The sequence below is a fragment of the Engystomops pustulosus genome, chromosome 8 (genome assembly GCF_040894005.1).
Source record: "Engystomops pustulosus chromosome 8, aEngPut4.maternal, whole genome shotgun sequence".
Classification (NCBI taxonomy): domain Eukaryota; kingdom Metazoa; phylum Chordata; class Amphibia; order Anura; family Leptodactylidae; genus Engystomops; species Engystomops pustulosus.
In genome coordinates this window covers 61590299-61611061 of record NC_092418.1, presented here as the reverse complement: position 1 = coordinate 61611061, position 20763 = coordinate 61590299, and the positions used below count along the sequence as shown (strand labels likewise).

The 20763-nt window shown below is 43.4% G+C and overlaps 1 protein-coding gene across 17 annotated transcripts in view; it reads left to right on the top strand.

The window, feature by feature from the left end:
- The window catches only part of GULP1 (GULP PTB domain containing engulfment adaptor 1), a 657395-nt gene that overhangs the window by 509516 nt on the left and 127116 nt on the right, over window positions 1–20763 (top strand). For 2 of the 17 annotated variants that reach the window (XM_072120987.1, XM_072120985.1), the window contains exon 10: window positions 16907–16929. The exons of the other annotated variants lie outside the window; for them this stretch is intronic. In XM_072120987.1, coding sequence (XP_071977088.1) covers window positions 16907–16929 — 23 coding nt within the window. The remainder of the gene's footprint in view (window positions 1–16906; window positions 16930–20763) is intronic. 17 annotated transcript variants of the gene reach the window in all.

The following is a 20763-nucleotide window of genomic DNA, read 5'->3' as shown; positions in this document are numbered from 1 at the left end:
CCCCGTCTCTTGTGACGCAAAGCTTCCGACTTCATGCTGACCAGAGAGTTTTTCAACAGGTCAATCAGCGGGATGGGGAGGCTGATGATGGCGGCATCGCCACTGACCATCTGTGTTGACTCCTCAAAGTTACTCAGCACCTGACAGATATCAAACATCCACGTCCACTCCTCATTATAGAATTGAGGAAGCTGACTGACCTGACTACCAGTTCTGGTGGAAGTTGACATCTGGCAGTCTACAATCGCTCTGCGCTGCTGGTAAACTCTAGATAACATGGTTAATGTTGAATTCCACCTCGTGGGCACATAGCACAACAGTCGGTGAGTGGGCAGTTGGAGACGGTGCTGCGCTGTCCTGAGAGTGGCAGCATCTGTGCTGGACTTTCTGAAATGCGCACAGATGCGGCGCACCTTGGTGAGCAAATCAGACAGATTGGTGTATGTCTTGAGCAACCGCTGAACTATGAGATTTAAGACATGGGCCAGGCATGGCACATGTGTCAATCTACTGAGTTGCAGAGCCGCCACAAGGTTAAGGCCGTTGTCGCACACAACCATGCCTGGCTGTGCCGTGATGCCCTGTAATAGCTCTTTGGCAGTGTTCCTTTTATCGCCTAGGCTCAGCAGTTTGAGCCCCGCCTGCTGTCGCTTAGCGACGGCACTGCTGCTGTGCCTAGAGCTACCGACTGATGGCGCCATGCCCACGGATGGTAATTCGGAGGAGGAGGTGGAGGAGGGGTGGGAGGAGGATGAGGCATAGTAGGCCTGAGAGACCTGGACCAAGGTGGACCCCGCAATCCTCAGTGTCGGCAGTGTATGAGAGTCCCCAGGTTCAGAATCAGTCCCAGCCTCCACCAAGTTCACCCAATGTGCTGTCAGCGATATATATAGTGGCCCTTACTGGCAGCACTTGTCCACATGTCTGTGGTTAGGTGGACCTTGTCAGAAACGGCGTTGGTCAGGGCACAGATGATGTTATCTGACACATGCTGGTGCAGGGCTGGGATGGCACATCGGGAAAAGTAATGGCGGCTGGGGACCGAATACAGAGTGTTGGCCGCTGCCATGAGGTTGCGAAAGGCCTCGGTCTCTACCAGCCTATAGGGCCGCATCTCCAGGCTGAGTAATTTGGAGATTTGGACGTTGAGGGCTTGGGCGTGTGGGTGGCTGCAACTGTATATCCTCTTGCGCTCTAGCGTCTGGGGTATAGAGGGCCGGACGCTGCACATCGAGACATTGGTGGATGCTATGGAGGATCGTGGAGGCAAAGGTGTGGTTTTCGCCTGGGAGGTGTTTGTGCCGGGGTACAGGGCAGGGGGCTGACTACCAGAGGCAGCAAATGACACAGGGGAAGGAGCAGTGGTGGACCCGGACGGAGGTGAACGGCCTTGGTTCTATTGATTGGGGTGTTTAGCATTCATATGCTTGCGCATACTGGTGGTGGTTAAGCTAGTAGTGGTGGAACCCATGCTGATCCTAGTGTGGAACAGGTTGCACACCACAGTCCGTCGGCCATCCTCTGTTTCTTTAAAGGGAACCTGTCACCAGGAGATCCATTTTTAACACTTCCCCAGTCCCCACGGAGCATAATACATACACTGCCAAATTGTTTTTGTATAAAGAATAGGTTTTACAGAAAACATTTGGCGCTGATGCACCAGCTCTGGCCCTGCCTCTCAGTCTGGCCCCACCACTGCCTCTTCCAACCTGTTCTCGTATAGGACTCGCCTCCATCTCACAAGCACTGTGTTCACCCGGCCTATCAACCCAGCTTGGGTCTGTCACCTCATCATCCTCCGATCCCTCAATCTGCTCCCCTCTCGGACTTCCTGCCCTGACAACAACTTCACCACTGTCTGACCACCGTGTCTCCTCATCGTCCGACATCTCTTTACACACTTCTTCCACTACGTCAAGAAGGTCATCATGACCCACAGACTGTGACTGGTGGAAAACCTGGGCATCGGGAAAAAGCTCAGCAGCAACCTGAAAAGTGGTTTGTGACTCTGGGAAGGGTCCAGAAAACAGTTCCTCAGAGTATGCCGCCTCAAATGGCAAATTTTCCTGGGAGGGGGCAGACTGGGGGGAAGGAGGTTGAGGAGCTGGAGGAGTGCTCACTTGGGTAACATGGGTGGACTGTGTGGAAGACTGACTGGTGGACAAATGGCTAGAAGCATTGTCCGCAATCCACAACATCACCTGTTCGCACTGTTCTGGCCTCAACAGTGCTCTACCACGAGTCCCAGTAACTTGAGACATGAAGCTAGGGAGTGTAGCTTTGCGGCGTTCCCCTGCTCCCTCATCAGCAGGTGGAGTCTCACCCCGCCCAGGACCACGGCCTCTGATCCCTGCAGTAATTGGACGCCCACGCCCAGGCCCTCGTCCTCTACCCCTAACCCTCAGGTTCAACATTTTCAAAATACAGACAAAACAGAAAATTAAACTGTAATATTTTTTTTGTGTTTTTTAATTTTTAGTTTTTTTTTTTTTTTTTTTTTTTTATAGTACAAAACATGCAGAAGAAATCAGACAACAACCACAGAAGATGATTGCTAGGGCTAGTTTCTAACCTACACTGACAGCACATAAAAGGATTTTGTGCTGTGACTGAGTATGTCACTTTAACTTTTGAAAAACGCTAATGTAGCCCTAACAAAGGCTTTTGGGTTCTTGGAGAATCACTCCTGCCTAACAGTAAGGTTCTTGTAGAATCACTACTGCCTAACAGTAATCTACTAGCACCCTAACGCTATCCCTGACCAGCAGCAGCTCTCTCCCTAACGGCATCCAGACAGAGAATGATCCGAGCAGTGCGGTCTGGGGCTAGTCTATTCCAGGGTCACCTGATCAGGCCAGCCAACCACTGCTATCGACATGTAAGTGTTCCTCGTGATGCTGGGTGTACTGCAGAGTCTTATGGCTTGTTATTGGCTCTGTTTCTGGCCGCCAAATATCTAAACGCCGCAAGATGCCATTTTCTCGAGCGGGTGAAATACTGCTCTGAACACAGATCACTTGCGAGTATGCTAATGCTCGAATGAGCATCAAGCTCGGACGAGTATGTTCACTCATCTCTAGTCATTATACTTCTAAATTTGTTTATGTAGGTAACAAGTATAGACGGGATAGATTACACCCTGCTGGCTTACAGCTACAGTTTAAAGGATAATAAGTATAAGAGGGCATTTATAAATCCGACGAGTCACTTGAGGCATTCTATAATTATAAAACACTTAACAAAATATGTAAGAAGGAAATAAAATCAGGCAAAATACAAAATGAAAGACAGGTGGTTAAGGATAGGAAAACAAATCCTAAGAAATTTTTTAAGTATATCAATGAGACAAAAAAAATGGGTCACAGCAGATTGGACCACTATATACTGAAAATGGGGCATTGGTCACTGGATACCAAGAGAAGACAGAGATACTAAATGGGTTTTTTTAGCTTCATTTATACAATGAAAAAAATAACTTCTGCCGTGGCCGGTAACAGTGCGGGTGATGCATCCTGGCTGAATGTAGACATGATCCAATCTAAGCTTAATAAAATAAGTGTACACGGCTCTTGGACCAGATGACTTACATCCCAGAGTTCTTAACCCCTTCCCGACATTTGACGTAATAGTACTGCATGGCGGGAGGTGCGTTCCCGCAAAATGCAGTATTATTACGTCATGCTTCTGGCACCGGCTCCTGAACGGAGCCGGCGCCAGAAGCCGCGGGTGTCGGCTATATATTATAGCCGACACCTGCCTCTAACACCCGCGATCGGAGATTTCTCCGATCGCGGGTGTTAACCCCTAACACGCCGCGGTCGCGCTGACCGCGGCGTGTCAGAGGCATTTAAATCTAATGGAAGTTGAATCGGACCCCCCCGCGGCGCTTACCGGGGGGGTCCGCTGCTCCGATCGCAGCCCCGGGACTGCCGGTGCCCGGGGCTGCGAGATCTTCCTCCGGAAGCCGGGTCCCTGCCTCCTGGCAGGACCCGGCTGTAAGACACTGGGCATGCGCAGCATGCTCAGTGTCTTACATTACACAGTGCAATACATCTGTATTGCACTGTGTAACCTGTAAAAAAGCTTGAACAAGTGATCAGAAGATCACTTGTTCAAGCTTAGATGTCATTACCTGTAAAAAAAGTAAAAATAAATAAACGTTTTTTACAATAAAAATAAATAATAAAAGAAAGTGAAAGTCCCCCCAAACAGCACATTTCCCTTTACACAAGTAATAAAGTATAAAAAACACTAAATCACGAAAAAAACCCCCACTTATTTGGTATCGCTGCATCCGTAACAATCTGTACAATAAATCCTAATCATAATTGGACCCGCTCGGTGAACGTGGTAAAAAAAAAACCCCAAAAACTTGCCAAAAATTTAAACTTTTTATCAAATTGCTTTACAAAAAATGTTCTAAAAAGTGATCCGAAAAAGTTACAAGCACCAAAATGATACCAATAAAAAGAGCAACTTGTCACGCAAAAAATAAGCTTACAACCAGCTCCGTCAACTAAAAAATACTATAATTATGCCGCTATAAAAATGGCAATACTAAAACAAATGCAATTTTTTCTATTCTAGTTTTCCTTCAATAAAATTGGACAAATAAAAATAAAACTATATAAATGAGGTATCACCGTAATCGTAGTGATCCGTAGAATAAAGATAATATATTATTGTTATGCTACAGTGAACACCCCCCCAAAAAATGCTAAAAATCCAAAACAAGAATTGATGATTTTATTTTCCTCCACACGTAAAAAGTTAATAAAATTGCTTCAATAAGCTAAAAACCCACTAAAATTAAGTTTTTTTTACAGTGCATCTCGTCTCGCAAAAAATAAGCCCTTATTTGTCTAAATTGCTTAAAAAATAAATAAAGATTGTATAGCCTATTCCCAACGAGCGTTGTTATAGAACGGTGCGGCGGGTAGTGACTTGCCAACACCGGTCAGGGTAAGACGGCGGCTGTTCACTGATCGGGGTAAGACGGCGGCTGTTCCTGACAGCCATCCATCCTGCCCCATGGACCAGAAGGGTTCCGTCCCCCCCACACACCCCCAGTTTATTATCGCTGCTATTGGCTCATCAATTCAGACAAGCCAATAGCAGCGAATTTACTTATGACGTCAGTAATACCGGTCACTATGTCTGTAGACACGGTGATCGGGGCAGGGTGGCGGCTGTTCCTGACAGCCACCAATTTTGCCTTGCGGTCCAGAGGGGTTTTGTTGCCCCCCTCTGTCCATGTTTGCCGCTATTGGCTGGTCGATTTGGTCCGGCCAAAAGCAGCAATATTCGTCACAATGGGCATCGCTAAGGTGAATAAGAGCAACACTTGGCTATAATTTCCCTACTAAAACGAAGATATGGTACAAAAGTGCTGGCCGTGCACATTGTACAGATGATGCTATACAACTCTTACGAGCTGTTCCAATGTGCACGTCCTGCCGTATCATTTCTCCGTTTTCAAGAGGAAGATATTAGGAAACTAATATTGGGACAAGAAGGACGCGGCCCCATTATCTCTGGTTTAGATGTTCCTGTGTTTTGCTAGGACAGCATTTTCCCGGTGAATTCTGCTGCTTCTAATGGTAGGACTCAATAAAGAGTCTGTTCCAAAAGAGGAGTTAGGATGGACACTATATACTAAGGATGGACACTATATACTAAGGATGGACACTATATACTACTAAGAGACCTGCGACAACTCCAGAGTGACAAAAGTTTAGTTGGTCCCCTGGTATATTCTACCTCCTTATACGCAACACATTCACAATTCACGCCCAATCTGTTGTGAATTAATTTCGGTAAAATGAATAATTGTAAAAACTGTTAGGTCCCTTTGCTCCCTATACCCCTCCATTATTTCATAAGGGGCGCCACATAACGGGCACTGAACTTTCCAGAAATAATTGCAATTTCCATCTTGGACTCCATTGCACATCGTATTTGGAAACCACCTATATGTTCAAAATGCTCATTTCACCACGTGTATTACACTACACCACATATTACACCTTGCTATATTCCCCAAGGGGTGTACATTCAACAATTAGGGTCACTTTTCGGGTTTTCCTCTGTTTTGGTACCACTACGGCTCTCCAAATGTATCCTGACACATGTGAAGGATTTCTTGCAAATTTGGCCTCTAAAAGACAAACATCCCTCTTTTACTCTACTGTGCGCCCATAAAGCATTTTATATGCACATGTGGGGTACTTCTACACTCGGGAGAAATAGTTTTACACCTTTTTTGGGGTTATTTAATATATTATCCCTTGTGGCTTACAAAAATTAGCGGTAAAGTGACATTTATAGGAAAATTTTCACCTTTTTAATGTTTAGGGCCTAATTGGATCATTCACCTGTAGGGGCAAATACATATATTACACATTGCAAAATTCTCTAAGGGGTGTGCGTTCAAAAATTAGGGACACTTTTTGGATTCTTCTCTGTTTTATACCACTAGGGTTCTCCAAATGCATGTCAAACATTTCTGTCAAATTTGGCTTCTAAAAGGCAAACATCCCCCTTTCCTTTTACTGTGCGCCCATACAACATTTTATATACACGTGTGGGGTACTTCTACACTTGAGAGAAATAGGTTTACACATTTTGAGGGGTTATTACATTTTTTTATCCCTTGTGGCTATATAAAATTAGGAGTAAAATGACCTTTATAAGAAAATGTTCACCTTTTATCTATTTAAGTCCTAATTAAATCAAACACCTTTACGGACAAATACACATATTACACCTTGCTAAATTCTCTAAGGGGTGTGCTTTCCAAAATGGTGATACTTGTTGGGGTTCCGCTCTGTTTTGGTACCACTACGGCTCTCTAAATGCATCCTGACACATGTAAAGGATGCCTGTCAAATTTGGCTTCTAAAAGGCCAACGCCCCTCTTTCCCTTCTGAGCTTCACTGCGTACCCATACAACATTTTATTTGCATGTGTGGGGCAATTTTATACTTGGGAGAAATGCTAGTACACATTTTTTTGGGGTTGTTTCATCTTTAATGCCTTATGGGATACAAAAATTAGCCGTAAAAGTGACTTTTTTGGGAAAATGTTCACCTTTTTCCTTTTAGGGACCTAATTGAAGCAAACACCTGTAGGGGAAAATACACGTATTACACCTTGCTGAATTCTCCAAAGGGTGCACTTTCCAAAATGGTGACACTTGTTGGGGTTCCCCTCTGTTTTGGTACCACTAGGGCTCTCCAAATGCATCCTGACACATGTAAAGGATGATTGTCAAATCTGGCTTCTAAAAGGCCAAAGCCCCTCATTCCCTTCTGAGCCCTACTGTGTACCCATACAACACTTTATATGCAAAAGTGGTGCAGTTCTGTGCTTAGGAGAAATAGTTTTACACATTTATGGGGTTGTTTCATCTTTTATCCCTTGTGGCTTACAAAAATTTGGGGTAAAAGTGACTTTTTTGAGAAAATTTTCACCTTTTTTCCCTTTTGGGGCCTAATTGAATCAAACACCTGTTGGGGAAAATACACAAATTACACGTTGCTAAACTCTCCAAGGGGTGTTCTTTCCAAAATGGTGTCTCATGTTGGGGCTTTCCTCTGTTTTGGTACCATTATGGCTTTCCAAATGCATCCTGACACATGAAAACTTTTTCAGCCATATTTGCCCTGCAAAAACGAAACAACGCTCTTTCCATTCCAAGTGCCCCCCTGTGCCCGTACAGCAGGGTACAGTGACAAAATGGGTAATGGCATGCTCAGGAGGAATTGCCCTAAACATTGTAAAATGCATTTTCCTTTTTAACCCATTGTGAAGGTGCAAATTTTAGTGTTCAATGAATTTATAGTAAGATAAAATTACATTTCTCTAATTTCACTTTCATTTATCTTTCACCCTCATGAAACACTAATAGGGTTAACAAAATTCCCAAAGGTTGTTTTGAATATTTTGAGGGGTGTAGTTTCTAAAATGGTGTCATTTGTGGGGGTTTTCTGTCATGTAGGCCTTATAAAGTCACTTCTAACTAAATTGACCCTCCAAAAGTAGGTTTTGATGATTTTCGTGAAAATCTGAAAAATTGCACCTAAAGTTATAAGCCTCCTAACATCCTAAATAAAGGAAAAGAGGTTTGAAAAATGATGCCAAGTTAAAGCAGACATATGGAAAATGTTAGTTATCAAGTTATTTTAGTGATATGACCAACTTTACAAAAAGTAGAAAATTTTGAATTTGGAAAACATTGTTTTTTTCAAAATTTTTGCCAAATTTCCATTTATTTCATAAATAAATACTAAATATATTGATTAAATTTCTCAACCAGCATGAAGTACAATGTGTCACGAAAAAACAATCTCAAAATCAACTGGATATGTTAAAGCGTTCCAAAGTTATAACCACTTAAATAGGCACATGTCAGATTTTAAAAAATGGGCCGTGTCAGGAAGGTGAAAAGTGGCTTCAGCGTTAAGGGGTTAAAGAACTAAGTTCTGTTATTGCTGTGCCGCTTTATAAAATCTTCAGAGATGGTGCCAAGTGACTGTGGTGCCATTATTTAAAAAACTATATAACTATACCAGGCAATTACAAGCCTGTAAGCTTAACTGCAATTGTGGGAAAAATATTGGAAGGGTTGCTAAAAGACTACATACAGGAATATGTGACATGAAATAGTATAATAATACATGTATAGAGTAGGGTCTAAGGGTAATGGATTATTGGCATCCAAATGGAATGTATCAAATCATACAGAAAGACAGGGATGCCCATAGTATATAATAATTCATGAAAATTCTTTATTTAAGAAATAGGGTACATACATTTAAAAACATTTAAAAAGGCACTTTACTGTGCCAAAACAAACCAGCAAGTCCCGTGCCTGATGTAACGATAACATAATAAGGGTATATAGACAGCCATAAATAATTGAGAAGAGAGTAAATAGTAAATCCACAAGTGTGGTATAAATTAGCTGTATAGTAAATCAAACCATAGTTACCATAGTTACCTAAGTTTCGCCTGCGTGTGGTATAAATTAGCTGTATAGTAAATCAAACCATAGTTACCTAAGTTTCGCCTGCGAGCCAGGCTTCCTCAGCCCCTGAGGAAGCCTGGCTCGCAGGCGAAACGCGTGGGGATCGTTCCAGCCCCCGGTGCCCAACCTATACACTTAGGTAACTATGGTTTGATTTACTATACAGCTAATTTATACCACACTTGTGGATTTACTATTTACTCTCTTCTCAATTATTTATGGCTGTCTATATACCCTTATTATGTTATCGTTACATCAGGCACGGGACTTGCTGGTTTGTTTTGGCACAGTAAAGTGCCTTTTTAAATGTTTTTAAATGTATGTACCCTATTTCTTAAATAAAGAATTTTCATGAATTATTATATACTATGGGCATCCCTGTCTTTCTGTATGATTTGAAATAGTATAATAAGTGACAGCCAGTATGGTTTTACTAAGGATAGAAGTTGTCAGGCTAACCTGATCTGCTTCTATGAAGAGGAGAGCAGATGCCTGGAGAGAGGAGCTACTGTAGATATTGTGTTCTTTGACTTTGCAAAGGCATGTGACACTGTCCCTAATAGACGCCTGTTGGGTAAAATAAGATCTATTGGTTTAGAAGAAATCATTTGCAATTGGATATAAAACTGTTTGATGGATCATATCCAGAGAGTTGTCGTCAATGATTATTAATCAGAAAGGTGTGACCAATTATAAGTGGTGTACCCCAGGGTTCTCTGCTTGGCCAAATACTATTTATTTATTAATGATATAGAGTTTGGAAATAATAGCACTGTGTCTGTTTTGTAGATAACATTAAGCTGTGTAATGTAATATAGTATATGGAAGGATGTGCACAGGATGCAGGGTGACTTGGAAAAAAATGTGGATAAATGTAAAGTTATGCACGGGGGGTTCATAATCCATATGTATCATATGTCTTTGGAGGACTTAATCTGGGAGACTCTCTTGTTGAGAAGCACCTGGTCATATTAGTAGATCCTAAATTAAATAACAGCATGTTTATGTTTATCACCTGCCTGTAAAGCCAGCAAGATCTTGTCATGTATTAAAAGTGGTAGGGACTCTTGGGATAGGGTTGTAATATTACCACTGCACAAGGCATTGATCCAGACTCAACTGGAATATACCATCCGGTTCTGGGCACCAGTCCATAATACGGGATGCCCTGGAACTGGAGAGGGTACAACGAAGAGCCACAAAAATGATAAGGGGTATGGAGGGTCTCAGTTATGAGGAAATATTAAAACAACTACATTTACTAGTTTGGAATAGAGACGACTAAGATGGAACATGATTAATTTTTATATAGTCCATACAAATATAGGGTGGAAATTTATTCCAGATGGAATCAAATCAAAAGACAAGGGGACATTGTCTGCGTCTGGAGATAACAAGGTTTAATCAACAGAGGCGACAGGGATTTTTTACTATGAGAATCTGTGGAATAGCCTGCCTGAGTCGCTAGTCACAGTAGGGACAGTTGAGAGCTTCAAGAAGGGTCTAGATGCCTTTTTACATCTAAATAACATTGATGGTTATGCTATATAGAATTGTTTCCCCTAAATCAGTTCCCTTTGTTCCCTTCCTTTGTTGAACTTGATACTTGAACTTTACCTATAGCAAAGACAGTTTCACCATCATCATGGACAGGGATTTTTTCTGAAAGAGCAGTGAGAATATTAGTGACTTTCATTTGTCTTATTCATAATCTTTAGCAAGGTACATATTTTTTTGATAAAAAAGATACATTTCTGTTGAAGAATGACATGCCATAAATATTAAATGAAAAATATGTACCTTGCTAAAAATTAATGAATGAAGAATGAATGTCACTAAAGTGATTTAGTAGACAATAAGTAGACCATTTCTGTCTACAAGGAATGGTCTGCTAAAGGGCCAAGCCAATCAGCTGCTGAAGCAGAATTTCAGGAACTCCTTAATTCATGCTCCTCCCCTTTCCATACTACCAAAAAAAAAAAAAAAAAACCAAGTTATATATTCAATCATTGTATTCAAGTCCCTCCAGTCCTCTAAAAATCTTGGTTTCTCTTCTTTGCATCAATTCCAGTTCTACTGTGTGCTTTTTATACTCTGGTGCCCAAAACTGTACATAATACGGCTTATTTACTAAGGGTCAGCGGATCGCAATTCCGTTGGATTTTTGAAATTTGCGGGATTTGTGCTGCTGTGAGAGGTATTTAACTGGGATTGTGTCGCACACAACCAGATTTTGGCGCGATCACAGCCATCAGGCGGTCCCATGGATTTGGACTGAGTCCAGGATTTAACTTTAAAATTCTGTCACAACACAAGAACTTACATACACCGGGAACAAGAAGGTGAACTCTGTCGGACCAGAGCGGGGAAGCTACACATGCAGGATATCGGGCGCATGGTCTTAGTGAATCGCACCAGAGTGCATTATCGCTGGAAGAATGCGAAAGGGAAAAACTATGTCCTTGTCATGAGAATCTATTCTTCTCTTGATACATCCCATAATTTTTTTTTTTTATTAGCAGCTGCCTGGCCACTAAAATTAACTCCTTCCCGACATTTGAATGCATTGCGGGAGGTGCGTTCCCGCAAAATGCAGTACTATTACGTCCTGCTTCTGTCAACGGTTCCTGAACAGATCCGGCGCCAGAAACTGCGCTTGTCAGCTTTATATTATAGCTGACGCCTGTCTCTAAGACCCGCGATGAGAGATTTCTCCAATCGCTGGTGTTAACCCCTAACACACCGCGGTTGCACTTACCGAGGTGTGCAAGGGCCATTTAAAGAGAATCCGACCCCCCCCCCGCCCCTGCGCGGTGCTTACCGGGGGTGTCCGCTGCTCCGATCGCATGCTCAGTGTGTTACATTACACAGTGTAATACACCTGTATTACAATGTGTAAGGTGAAGAAGAGCTTGAACAAGCGATCAGTGGATCGCTTGTTCAAGCTAACCCGCAGAAGTAAATAAAAAAGTTAAAAACATTAAATAAAAACATTTTTTGATAAAAATAATTTATTAAAGTTAGTCCCTTAAACACAAATATTCCCTATACACATGCAATAAAGTGAAAAAAACACAAAATCGCCAAAACACCCCACATATTTGGTATCGCCGCATCCGTAACAATCCGTACAATAACTGAGAAAAACTCGCCAAAACGTACATTTTCCATAAAATCTTAATACAAAAATGTTCTTAAAAGTGATCAAAAAAGTTATGTGCACCAAAATGGTACCACTGAAAAGAACTACTCAACACGTAACAAATAAGCCCTAAACTAGCTCTGTCAAACAAAAAATATTAAAGTTATGTCTCCAAAAAGATGGCGATGCAAAAACAAATGAGATTTTCTCTATATTAGTTTTCATCCAGTAAAATTGTAAAAATAAATGAAAAACTATATAAATGAGGTATCACCGTAATCGTAGTGACCTATAGAATAAAGATAATATAGTATTTTTAGTGTACGACCCCAAAAAAATACGAAAAGAAAGTAAACCAAAATTGACAATTTTCTTTTCACCCATACATTCAAGAGTTAATAAAATCTCATCAATAAGCTAATGAACCACTAAAAGTGCATCTCATGTCGCAAAAAATAAGCCCTTATATGTCCAAATTGCCAACAAAATAAAGATTGTATAGCCAATAAAAAGTGACAATGCATAATCTGCTCTGAATGGCGGAGCTTCCCTTCGATGCCCTGGCGTGTGCACATACAGGTTACCACCACATATGGGGTATTGTTATACGCGGGAGGGATTGTGTATCAAATTTTGTGGAGCGTTTTGGTATTTTATCCCCTGAGAATTTGTACATTTTTTGAAAAACACATTCATTTAGCCAAACAAATTTTACTTTCAAAATTGCATCCGATTTTGTTTTAACCCCTGTAAAACAATTATAGGGTTAACAAACTTTATAAAAGTTGTTTTACGTACGTTGAGGGGTGTAGTTTCTATAATGGGTAATTTATGGGGTTTTACTTTTATTTAGGCCTCTCAAAGTGATTTGAAACCTGAGCAGGTCCCTCAATAGCAGGATTTTAAGTTTTTTATGAAAATGTGAAAAATCGCACCTAACGTTCAATGCCCCATAACATCCTACAAAAATAAGAGTATGCATAAAAAACCATGTCCACATGAAGAAGACATTTAGCGAATGTTAGTTATTAAGTATTTTTGTGGTTATGACTATGTATGGAAAAAGTAGAACATTTTGAAGTTCGAAAATCAAGAATTTTTCCATATTTTCACCAAATATCTGATTTCCTCATAAATAAATGCAAAACATACCACCAAAATTTTTCAACTAACATGAAGTACATAGTGTCACAAGAAAACTATTTTAAAATTACTTGGATATGTTAAAGCGTTTTAAAGCTATAACCATTTAAAGTGACACAGGGCAGATTTGAAAAAATAAACCATGTCAGGAAGGTGAAAAGTGGCTTCGGCGTTAAGGTTACCATCCACCAGTATCCCCCAGTCTTTGTCAACTGAAGTTTAACAAAGTGATTGATTGCAACATAATTGTACTTTTTTGATTCCATGCACTAGTACTTAACCTTACATTAAAGGAAACCTACCACTTAAAGCTGGTAGTTCCAATCCACAGATACATGGCACCAGCTCAGGGTGAGCTGGTGCCAGAGCATATTTTCATAAATACAAGAAACCCCCGAGTTCTCGGGCACACTAGCACCTGTGCAACTTCACACAGGGAAACAGGCCTTGTTCCTGTGTGTTCCTGTGTATCCTGCGTTCCTGCTCCCATGTGTTCCTTCTCCTGAGTTCCCGTTTCCTGCGTCCCTGCGTGCCTTTGTTCCCGTTCCCATCTGCCTGGACCTCTGGTTGCTGACCCCAGATTGAACTTGACCTTGCATCTCTGCCGCCTGCCCTGACCCTGTGCCTGAACCTGTCTTCCGCTAAGGTACTTCCACCTCGACTGCCACCGCGGGCTAGTCGCAACTGTGGAACGACCTGGTGGTACCCTGCTGCAAGAAGTTAACCTCTGGTGAAGACCAGATGCCATTTAGACTCCACTGTTCCTGAATCCTGACCGTAAGATCCGGCCATGGATCCCTCCAAGGTTCCACTACCTTTTGGGTCTAATCTTAACAACATCAGGGCTCACCAGTCCCAGCAGATTGCCACGCAAAGTGAACAGTTAGGACAAGTCACCTCCATGTTTCAGCAATTGATGGCAATCTTGCCACAGCATCAAGCTCCTGCGGCTCCTCCTGCTGCTCTGGTTAGCCCGCCTGCTGCTAAACTTAGGCTACAAGCTGTGCAGGGGCTTTATGCCGTCTCAATTTGTCACAGAGGGATCCAAGGAGGCATTTGGCCCTGGCCTGGGCTATCCCTCTTTGGGACAGAGACGACCCGGTCACGGCTACTCACATGGCATTCCCGGCGGAATTCTAATCTGTGTTCGAAGAACCTTAACGGACCTCCTCTGCTGAGACTGCGCTGCTGAATCTGCACCAGGGGAACTTTTCCATGGGAGAAAATGCTGTCCAGTTTCATACCCTGGCCTCAGAACTCTCCTGGAATGAAGCAGCCCTGTCCACAACCTTCAGGAAAGGTCTCTCTCCTCAAGTCAAGGATGCATTGGGCGCTCATGACCTGTGGTCTACCCTGAGTGGTCTCATCACCTTGGTCACTCGGATTGACATACAGTTTATGGAGCATACTGAGGAGTTGCATCATGAGCAACCCCAAGTCCATCCACAACGTCTACCTCGCCTGGCTCCTGCTTTCCAAAGGCCGCTCCAACCTCCAGACGTACCACCTGCAGAGGAGTCTATGCAGGTGGACAGAGCCAGACCCTCCTCCTAGGAGTGTTCCAGAAGATGTCCGGGGAACTTCTGCCTGTATAGCGCCAGTCTGGAGCACTTCATTAGGTTGTGTCCAGTCCGTCCCCAACATTCGGGAAACGCCAGCACCTAGGGTTCTTGGGAGAAGTGTCCCTAGGTGTGTGCCAAGCTTCTCTATGTCTGGTCATTCCCATGCTCCTCAGTGTTGGTACAGGTAGCCAGTTTCAAGTGTGTGCCTTCTTGGACTCTGTTTCGGCAGGAAACTTTGTGGATGCTGCCCTGGTCTCGCAGCATCACATCCCAGTGGTCTGCCTCGGGAGGCCCCTGGTCATCTCCTCAGTCAGTGGCAAGATTCTCTCTGATCTAGTCCGATACCGCACACAGCCCTTGTTCCTGCAAGTTGGAGCCCTACATAAGGAGAGACTGTCCTTCTATGTACTGCCTCACTCCACCTCGCCCCTCCTGCTCATTTCCATGCTCCTGTGTTTAATTGGAAGATATTCTTGGGGATATTCTTTGCTGGGGGCCAAATTGCCAGTCCCGTTTCATGGTGGTTCCTAATCCAGTACCTGACATGTTCTCTTCTGTGGTTCCCAAGCCTCTGGAGGGTCTCCCAACTTGCTATCAGGACTTTGTGAACATTATTTCGAAGAAGCAAGCCGAGACTTTGCCGCCTCAGCGCCCCTATGACTGCCCTGTTGATCTTCTACTGGATGTTTTTCCTCCTCGGGGCCGGGTGTTAATGTACCGGACTACATTAAGGAAAACCTGCAGAGGGGCTTCATTTGTAAATCCTCTTCCCCGGTTGGTGCAGGCTTCTTCTTTGTTAACAAGAAGGATGGGTCACTCCATCCGTGCATTGACTACTGCAGTCTTAAAAAGTCACCATTAGGAATCGCTATCCGCTACCTTTGATCACGGAGGTGTTTGACTGCCTGCGTGGAGCCAAGATCTTCTCCAAACTGGACCTTCGTGGGCCTACAACCTTATCCGCATTCGCAAGGGCGACAAGTGGAATACTGCCTTTAACACTCGCGATGGACACTGAGTATTTGGTGATGCCGTTCAGAAATTGCAATGCCCCTGCTGTTTTCCAGGAATTTGTCAACAACATCTTCAGGGACCTACTCTATACCTGTGTAGTGGTCTATCTTGACGACATTCTGGTGTTTTTTCTGGATCCCAAGTCCCACCATTCTCACTTATGGCAAGTCCTAAGTCGACTAAGGTTTAATCACCTTTATGCCAAACTTGAAAAGTTAGAACGAACTTAAGATCTACCAAACATGCCACTACATCCATCTAATTTCTGTATTGCAACCCGGTACTAATGTTTAATGTTTGATTTTCTATTACCGCACGAATGTAATAACCCTGTTATTAATTTATTAATCTATGTACTTCTGTATTTTAATTTCTGTATTGTAACTTGTTACTAATTTTACTAATGCATGAATGTATGTAATCAATGTACTTAAACCCTGCTATTAATCCACATACCAACCCTCTCATCTACTCATTAATATATACTAATTCACTTCATTTACCTATATGAATCCTAATAACCCAATCTTCTTCTCCCTCCCCTTTGCCCGCCCTTACAATTCTCTCATTTACCCATTAATGTATTAATATATCAATATACTAATTCACTTTACCTACTTATATGAATCTTCCTCTCCCTCTCCTTTGCCTACCTTTATAATGTCCAATCAAATCCCTTATCCTCCATCACCGGGACCAACACTTGTCCTTATCACGATCGCTCAGAAGCCCAACTGCGCATGTGCAGACGAGAATCACACTGCGCATGCGCCGAAATACGATCCACTCCAAAATCATACTGCGCATGCGCCGAGTCTCGTTCTTGTCCAGACGTGCATAAAAAGCTTCCTCCACTACCCAGATCCCTCAGGCCACGCGCGCTTACGCCAGGCAGCCAGCATACTCCGGACCAAGTAAGTTTCCCACCAACTCCCCCCCCCCCCCCCAGCTATGTTACACCTCTTAGCTCATGCTATTCCTCAAACCTTAACCCTCTCCCTTCCTTTTCCAACACAGGCAGCCAGCAAACTCCGGACCAAGTAAGTTCTCCAGCAATCCCCCCACTTGCCAATTTTTTACCCCAGACCTTAACCCTCCCCCTTCCGTCTCCCACATTAGCATACCCTTGTTGGATCACTATTCATCCCATCAGCTCCTCCTAACAACTTTACCCTACAGGTAACTCCCCATGTTTTAAACATTATTTTAAACATCTTTTTCCATATATATATATATATATATATATATATATATATCTAAAGTACATCCCCTAACTTATCTATTCACCTATCCATATACTCTTCAATTCATACAATGTAATGTCTTACTCCCTATGGACTTACATATACTTTCCTTTATATTGATTTATTTACCTTTATTTTTATTTATTTATTTATGCATTTATTTATTGGTTGATTCTTTCATCCATGTATTGACACCAACCTTACTATTACTTTGTCCTTATATGTGTGTATATATACATCCTATTTTATCTTCGCTTAGTAAACCTTACGGACCTGATGAAGGGGGTGGACCACCCCCGAAATGCGTAGTCCAATTTTATAACCCGAATAAAAAACCTCATCAAAACCAAGCAGTTGATGTCGGATCCTCTTTAATTTGGGAAGCGCGTCTTACACTAAACCGGCACTTTCACCACCTTACCTCCAAAACTTGAAAAGTGCCAGTTTCACCAGAGGAGTCTTCCTTTTTTTTGCTATATTATCTCCGACAGAGGTCTCCTGATTGATCCTGCCAAGCTGACTTCAGTTATTCAGTGGCCCCTCCTCTAGGCCTATGCCCTATACAGCGGTTTCTATGCTTTGCAAATTACTACCAGCAGTTCATCCAGCACTAATCCTCTCTGGTGGCGCTCACAAGAAGTGTACCAACCCTCGACTCTGGCCTTCGGCAGCTGAGGAAGCCTTCACAAACTTAAAGTCTGCATTTGCTTCAGCTCCAGTTCTCATGCGTCCCGACACAGAGAACCCTTTCAATCTGGAAGTGGATGCCTCTTCAGTAGGGGCTGGTGCATTGCACATGCAGAAGGGTCTCAAAGGCCGAACCTTCAAGGAGAGGAATTATTCCATAGGAGATTGAGAACTGCTGGCAATTAAGCTTGCCTAAGAAGAGTGGCGATACCTCCTGGAGGGTGCTCATTTTCCGGTCTGCATTTACACGGAACACAAGAATCTCCTCTATCTCCAGTCTGCTCAGCGACTCAACCCACGTCAAACTTGCTGGTCACTCTTCTTCTCCTTGTTCGATTTCCTCATTCATTTCCATCCAGCTGAGAAGAATATCAAGGCTGACGCGCTCTCTCGTGCCTCGGATGTCATTGGGGAAGAACCGGCTCCTCGGCAGATCATCTCTCCTGAGCGGCTGGTTGTGGCAGCTCCAGTTGACCTCCGGCGGCTCCCACCGGGCAAGACTTATGTTTGAACTGCGCTTCGAAAGAATATTATGACCTGGGGACATTGCTCTTGAGTGGCTGGGCATCCTGGGGTGCAAGGCTCTGTAGCCTTCATTTCCTGTTACTATAAGTGGCCAGATCTGGTTCAAGACATATGGGATTTTGTGGGTTCCTGCACCTCTTGTGCTCATAATAAGTCATCATGTCTCAAACCCGCTGGTCTTCTGATGCCGTTGCCGCAGCTGCCCGTGGACTCATGTGGCCATGGACTTTGTCACGGACCTTCCATCTTCCTCTGGGAATGCAGTCATCTGGGTGGTAACCGACCCATTCTCAAAAATGTCTCATTTTGTCCCGCTGATAGGTCTGCTGTCTGCTCCTCGCCTTGCCAGCCAGTTCTTCACCTACATCTTTCGGCTACATGGACTTCCGACTACATGGACTTCCGAGGGGTCCAATTTGTCTCCCGCTTCTGGCGATCCCTGTGTAATCAGCTGCAGGTGAAATTGGACTTTTCTTATGGGAACCATCCACAGTCTAATGGACAGGTATAGAGAGTTAATCAAACTCTGGGCTTTTAACTACTTCATTTTGTCTCTTCCCGTCAGGACGACTGGTCTACTTTGTTGCCATGGGCAGAGTTCTCCTACAACTCCCTTGGCTCTTAGTCTGCTGGTGCAGCCTCGTTCTTTATTGTTTACGGATGAATTCCACGCCCACCTCTTCTTCTGTGCATTCCCCTGGATGTTCCTGCAGTGGATGAGTTGGTGCAGGACCTCAGGCCTATCTGGGAACAGACTCATCATTCTCTACTTTGGGTGTCTTCCCGCACCAAAACCCAGGCCGATAAGAAATGCAGGCCTCCTCCAGTCTTCTCTCCGGGCGACAAGGTGTGGCTTTCATCCAGATACCTTAGGCTGAAAATCCCCAGCTACAAGCTTGGACCACGTTTTCTGGGGCCTTTTCGAGGTGGTGAAGCGCATAAACCCTGTGGCATACAAACTTCGCCTTCCTCCCTCCATGCGAGTCCTGAACTCCTTTAAGGTCTCTCTCTTGAAGCCAGTCATCCTGAACCACTAGTCTTGACAGCTGCTGCCTCCTGGATATAAAGACAGTAAGAGGTAAGCGGTTCTTTCTTGTTGACTGGAAGGGGTTCGGGCCTGAGGACAGTATCCTGGACCATGGTCTCTTGCAGACATTTCTCCAGCCTAAGAGGAGGGAGAAGCCAAAGGAGGGGTACTGTCACGGGCTCACCCCTCCGTGTTTGCAGGAACAGCGCACGCCTCTCCCCGCTCCTGATTCCCGTCCATGTCCCCGTCTCCTAGGGCGCTTGAGGAAATTTAAAGGTCAGCACACCGTTAATTGGCGCTGGCCATTTCCTAGAACACTATTTAAATCTGCCTCTCCCATAATACCCTACCGGTTCTTGGAGCCTATGCCATAGAGAAAGCTCCCTTGCGATATCCCTGAATATTCCTGTGTTCCTGGTTGTTCCTGTTCCCGTGCTTCTGTGTGTTCCTGCGTTCCTGTTCCTGTGCTCATATGTGTTCCAATCCGTTCCTGTGTTCCCCTTCCCTTCTGTCTGGACCTCCTGTTGCTGACCTCAGATTGGACTTGATCTTGTATCTATGCCGTCTGCCCTGACCCTGTGCATGAACCTTAACACGAGACTGTCTCCTGCAAAGGTACCTTGACCTAGGCTGCCACCCCGGGTTAATCGCACCTGTGGACTCCGCTGCAGCAAGACCATTCCGATTTGCGGTGGGCTCTGGTGAAGACCAGGTGCCACTTAGATTTCGGTCCCTGGTGTCGGTTACCTCCCGCATGGTCCACAGGATCCACAGATCCCACATCCTGACACTGATATACCAGGATACAGGGAGCCATAAAAGTGACCCCATCTTGGAAAGGAAATCCCTAAAAGAATTTAGTAAAGTTTATGGGAAGCATTTTGATGCCACAGTTAGATTGCAAAAACTCAAGTGCAGTGGCTAAATACCCAGTAAAATTAAAATTTTTATATGAATATTGTGTTTTAGTGTTTAATATATCATATTCAGCTCGCTCTACAACATAAAGTCAGCTCTACTTATGCTGTATTTCCTGAATGTATAAAAGACCTACATTTTGACCACAATCCTTGGCCATAATATTTGGTTTGGAAATATGACTGTTATATGTTTTTTTAGAAATACAACAGGGATCATTATTGAGAAACCACCATGTTGCACCCCTATTGAGTCAAGATCTGCAAAATATATAGGGCACTTATGAAAAATCTGGCTTTAGACTTCATGAACATGGTTGCTATTTGTATGTAACCAAAATGGTTGCACACATGATCTGGATGGTTTAATATTTTTTCATATCATAATATAATAAAATATATTAAAAATAAAAACATTACTTGAGAAAAGCATATGTTTCTAGGAACATGTAGTGTGTTGCTTGTCACATTTCT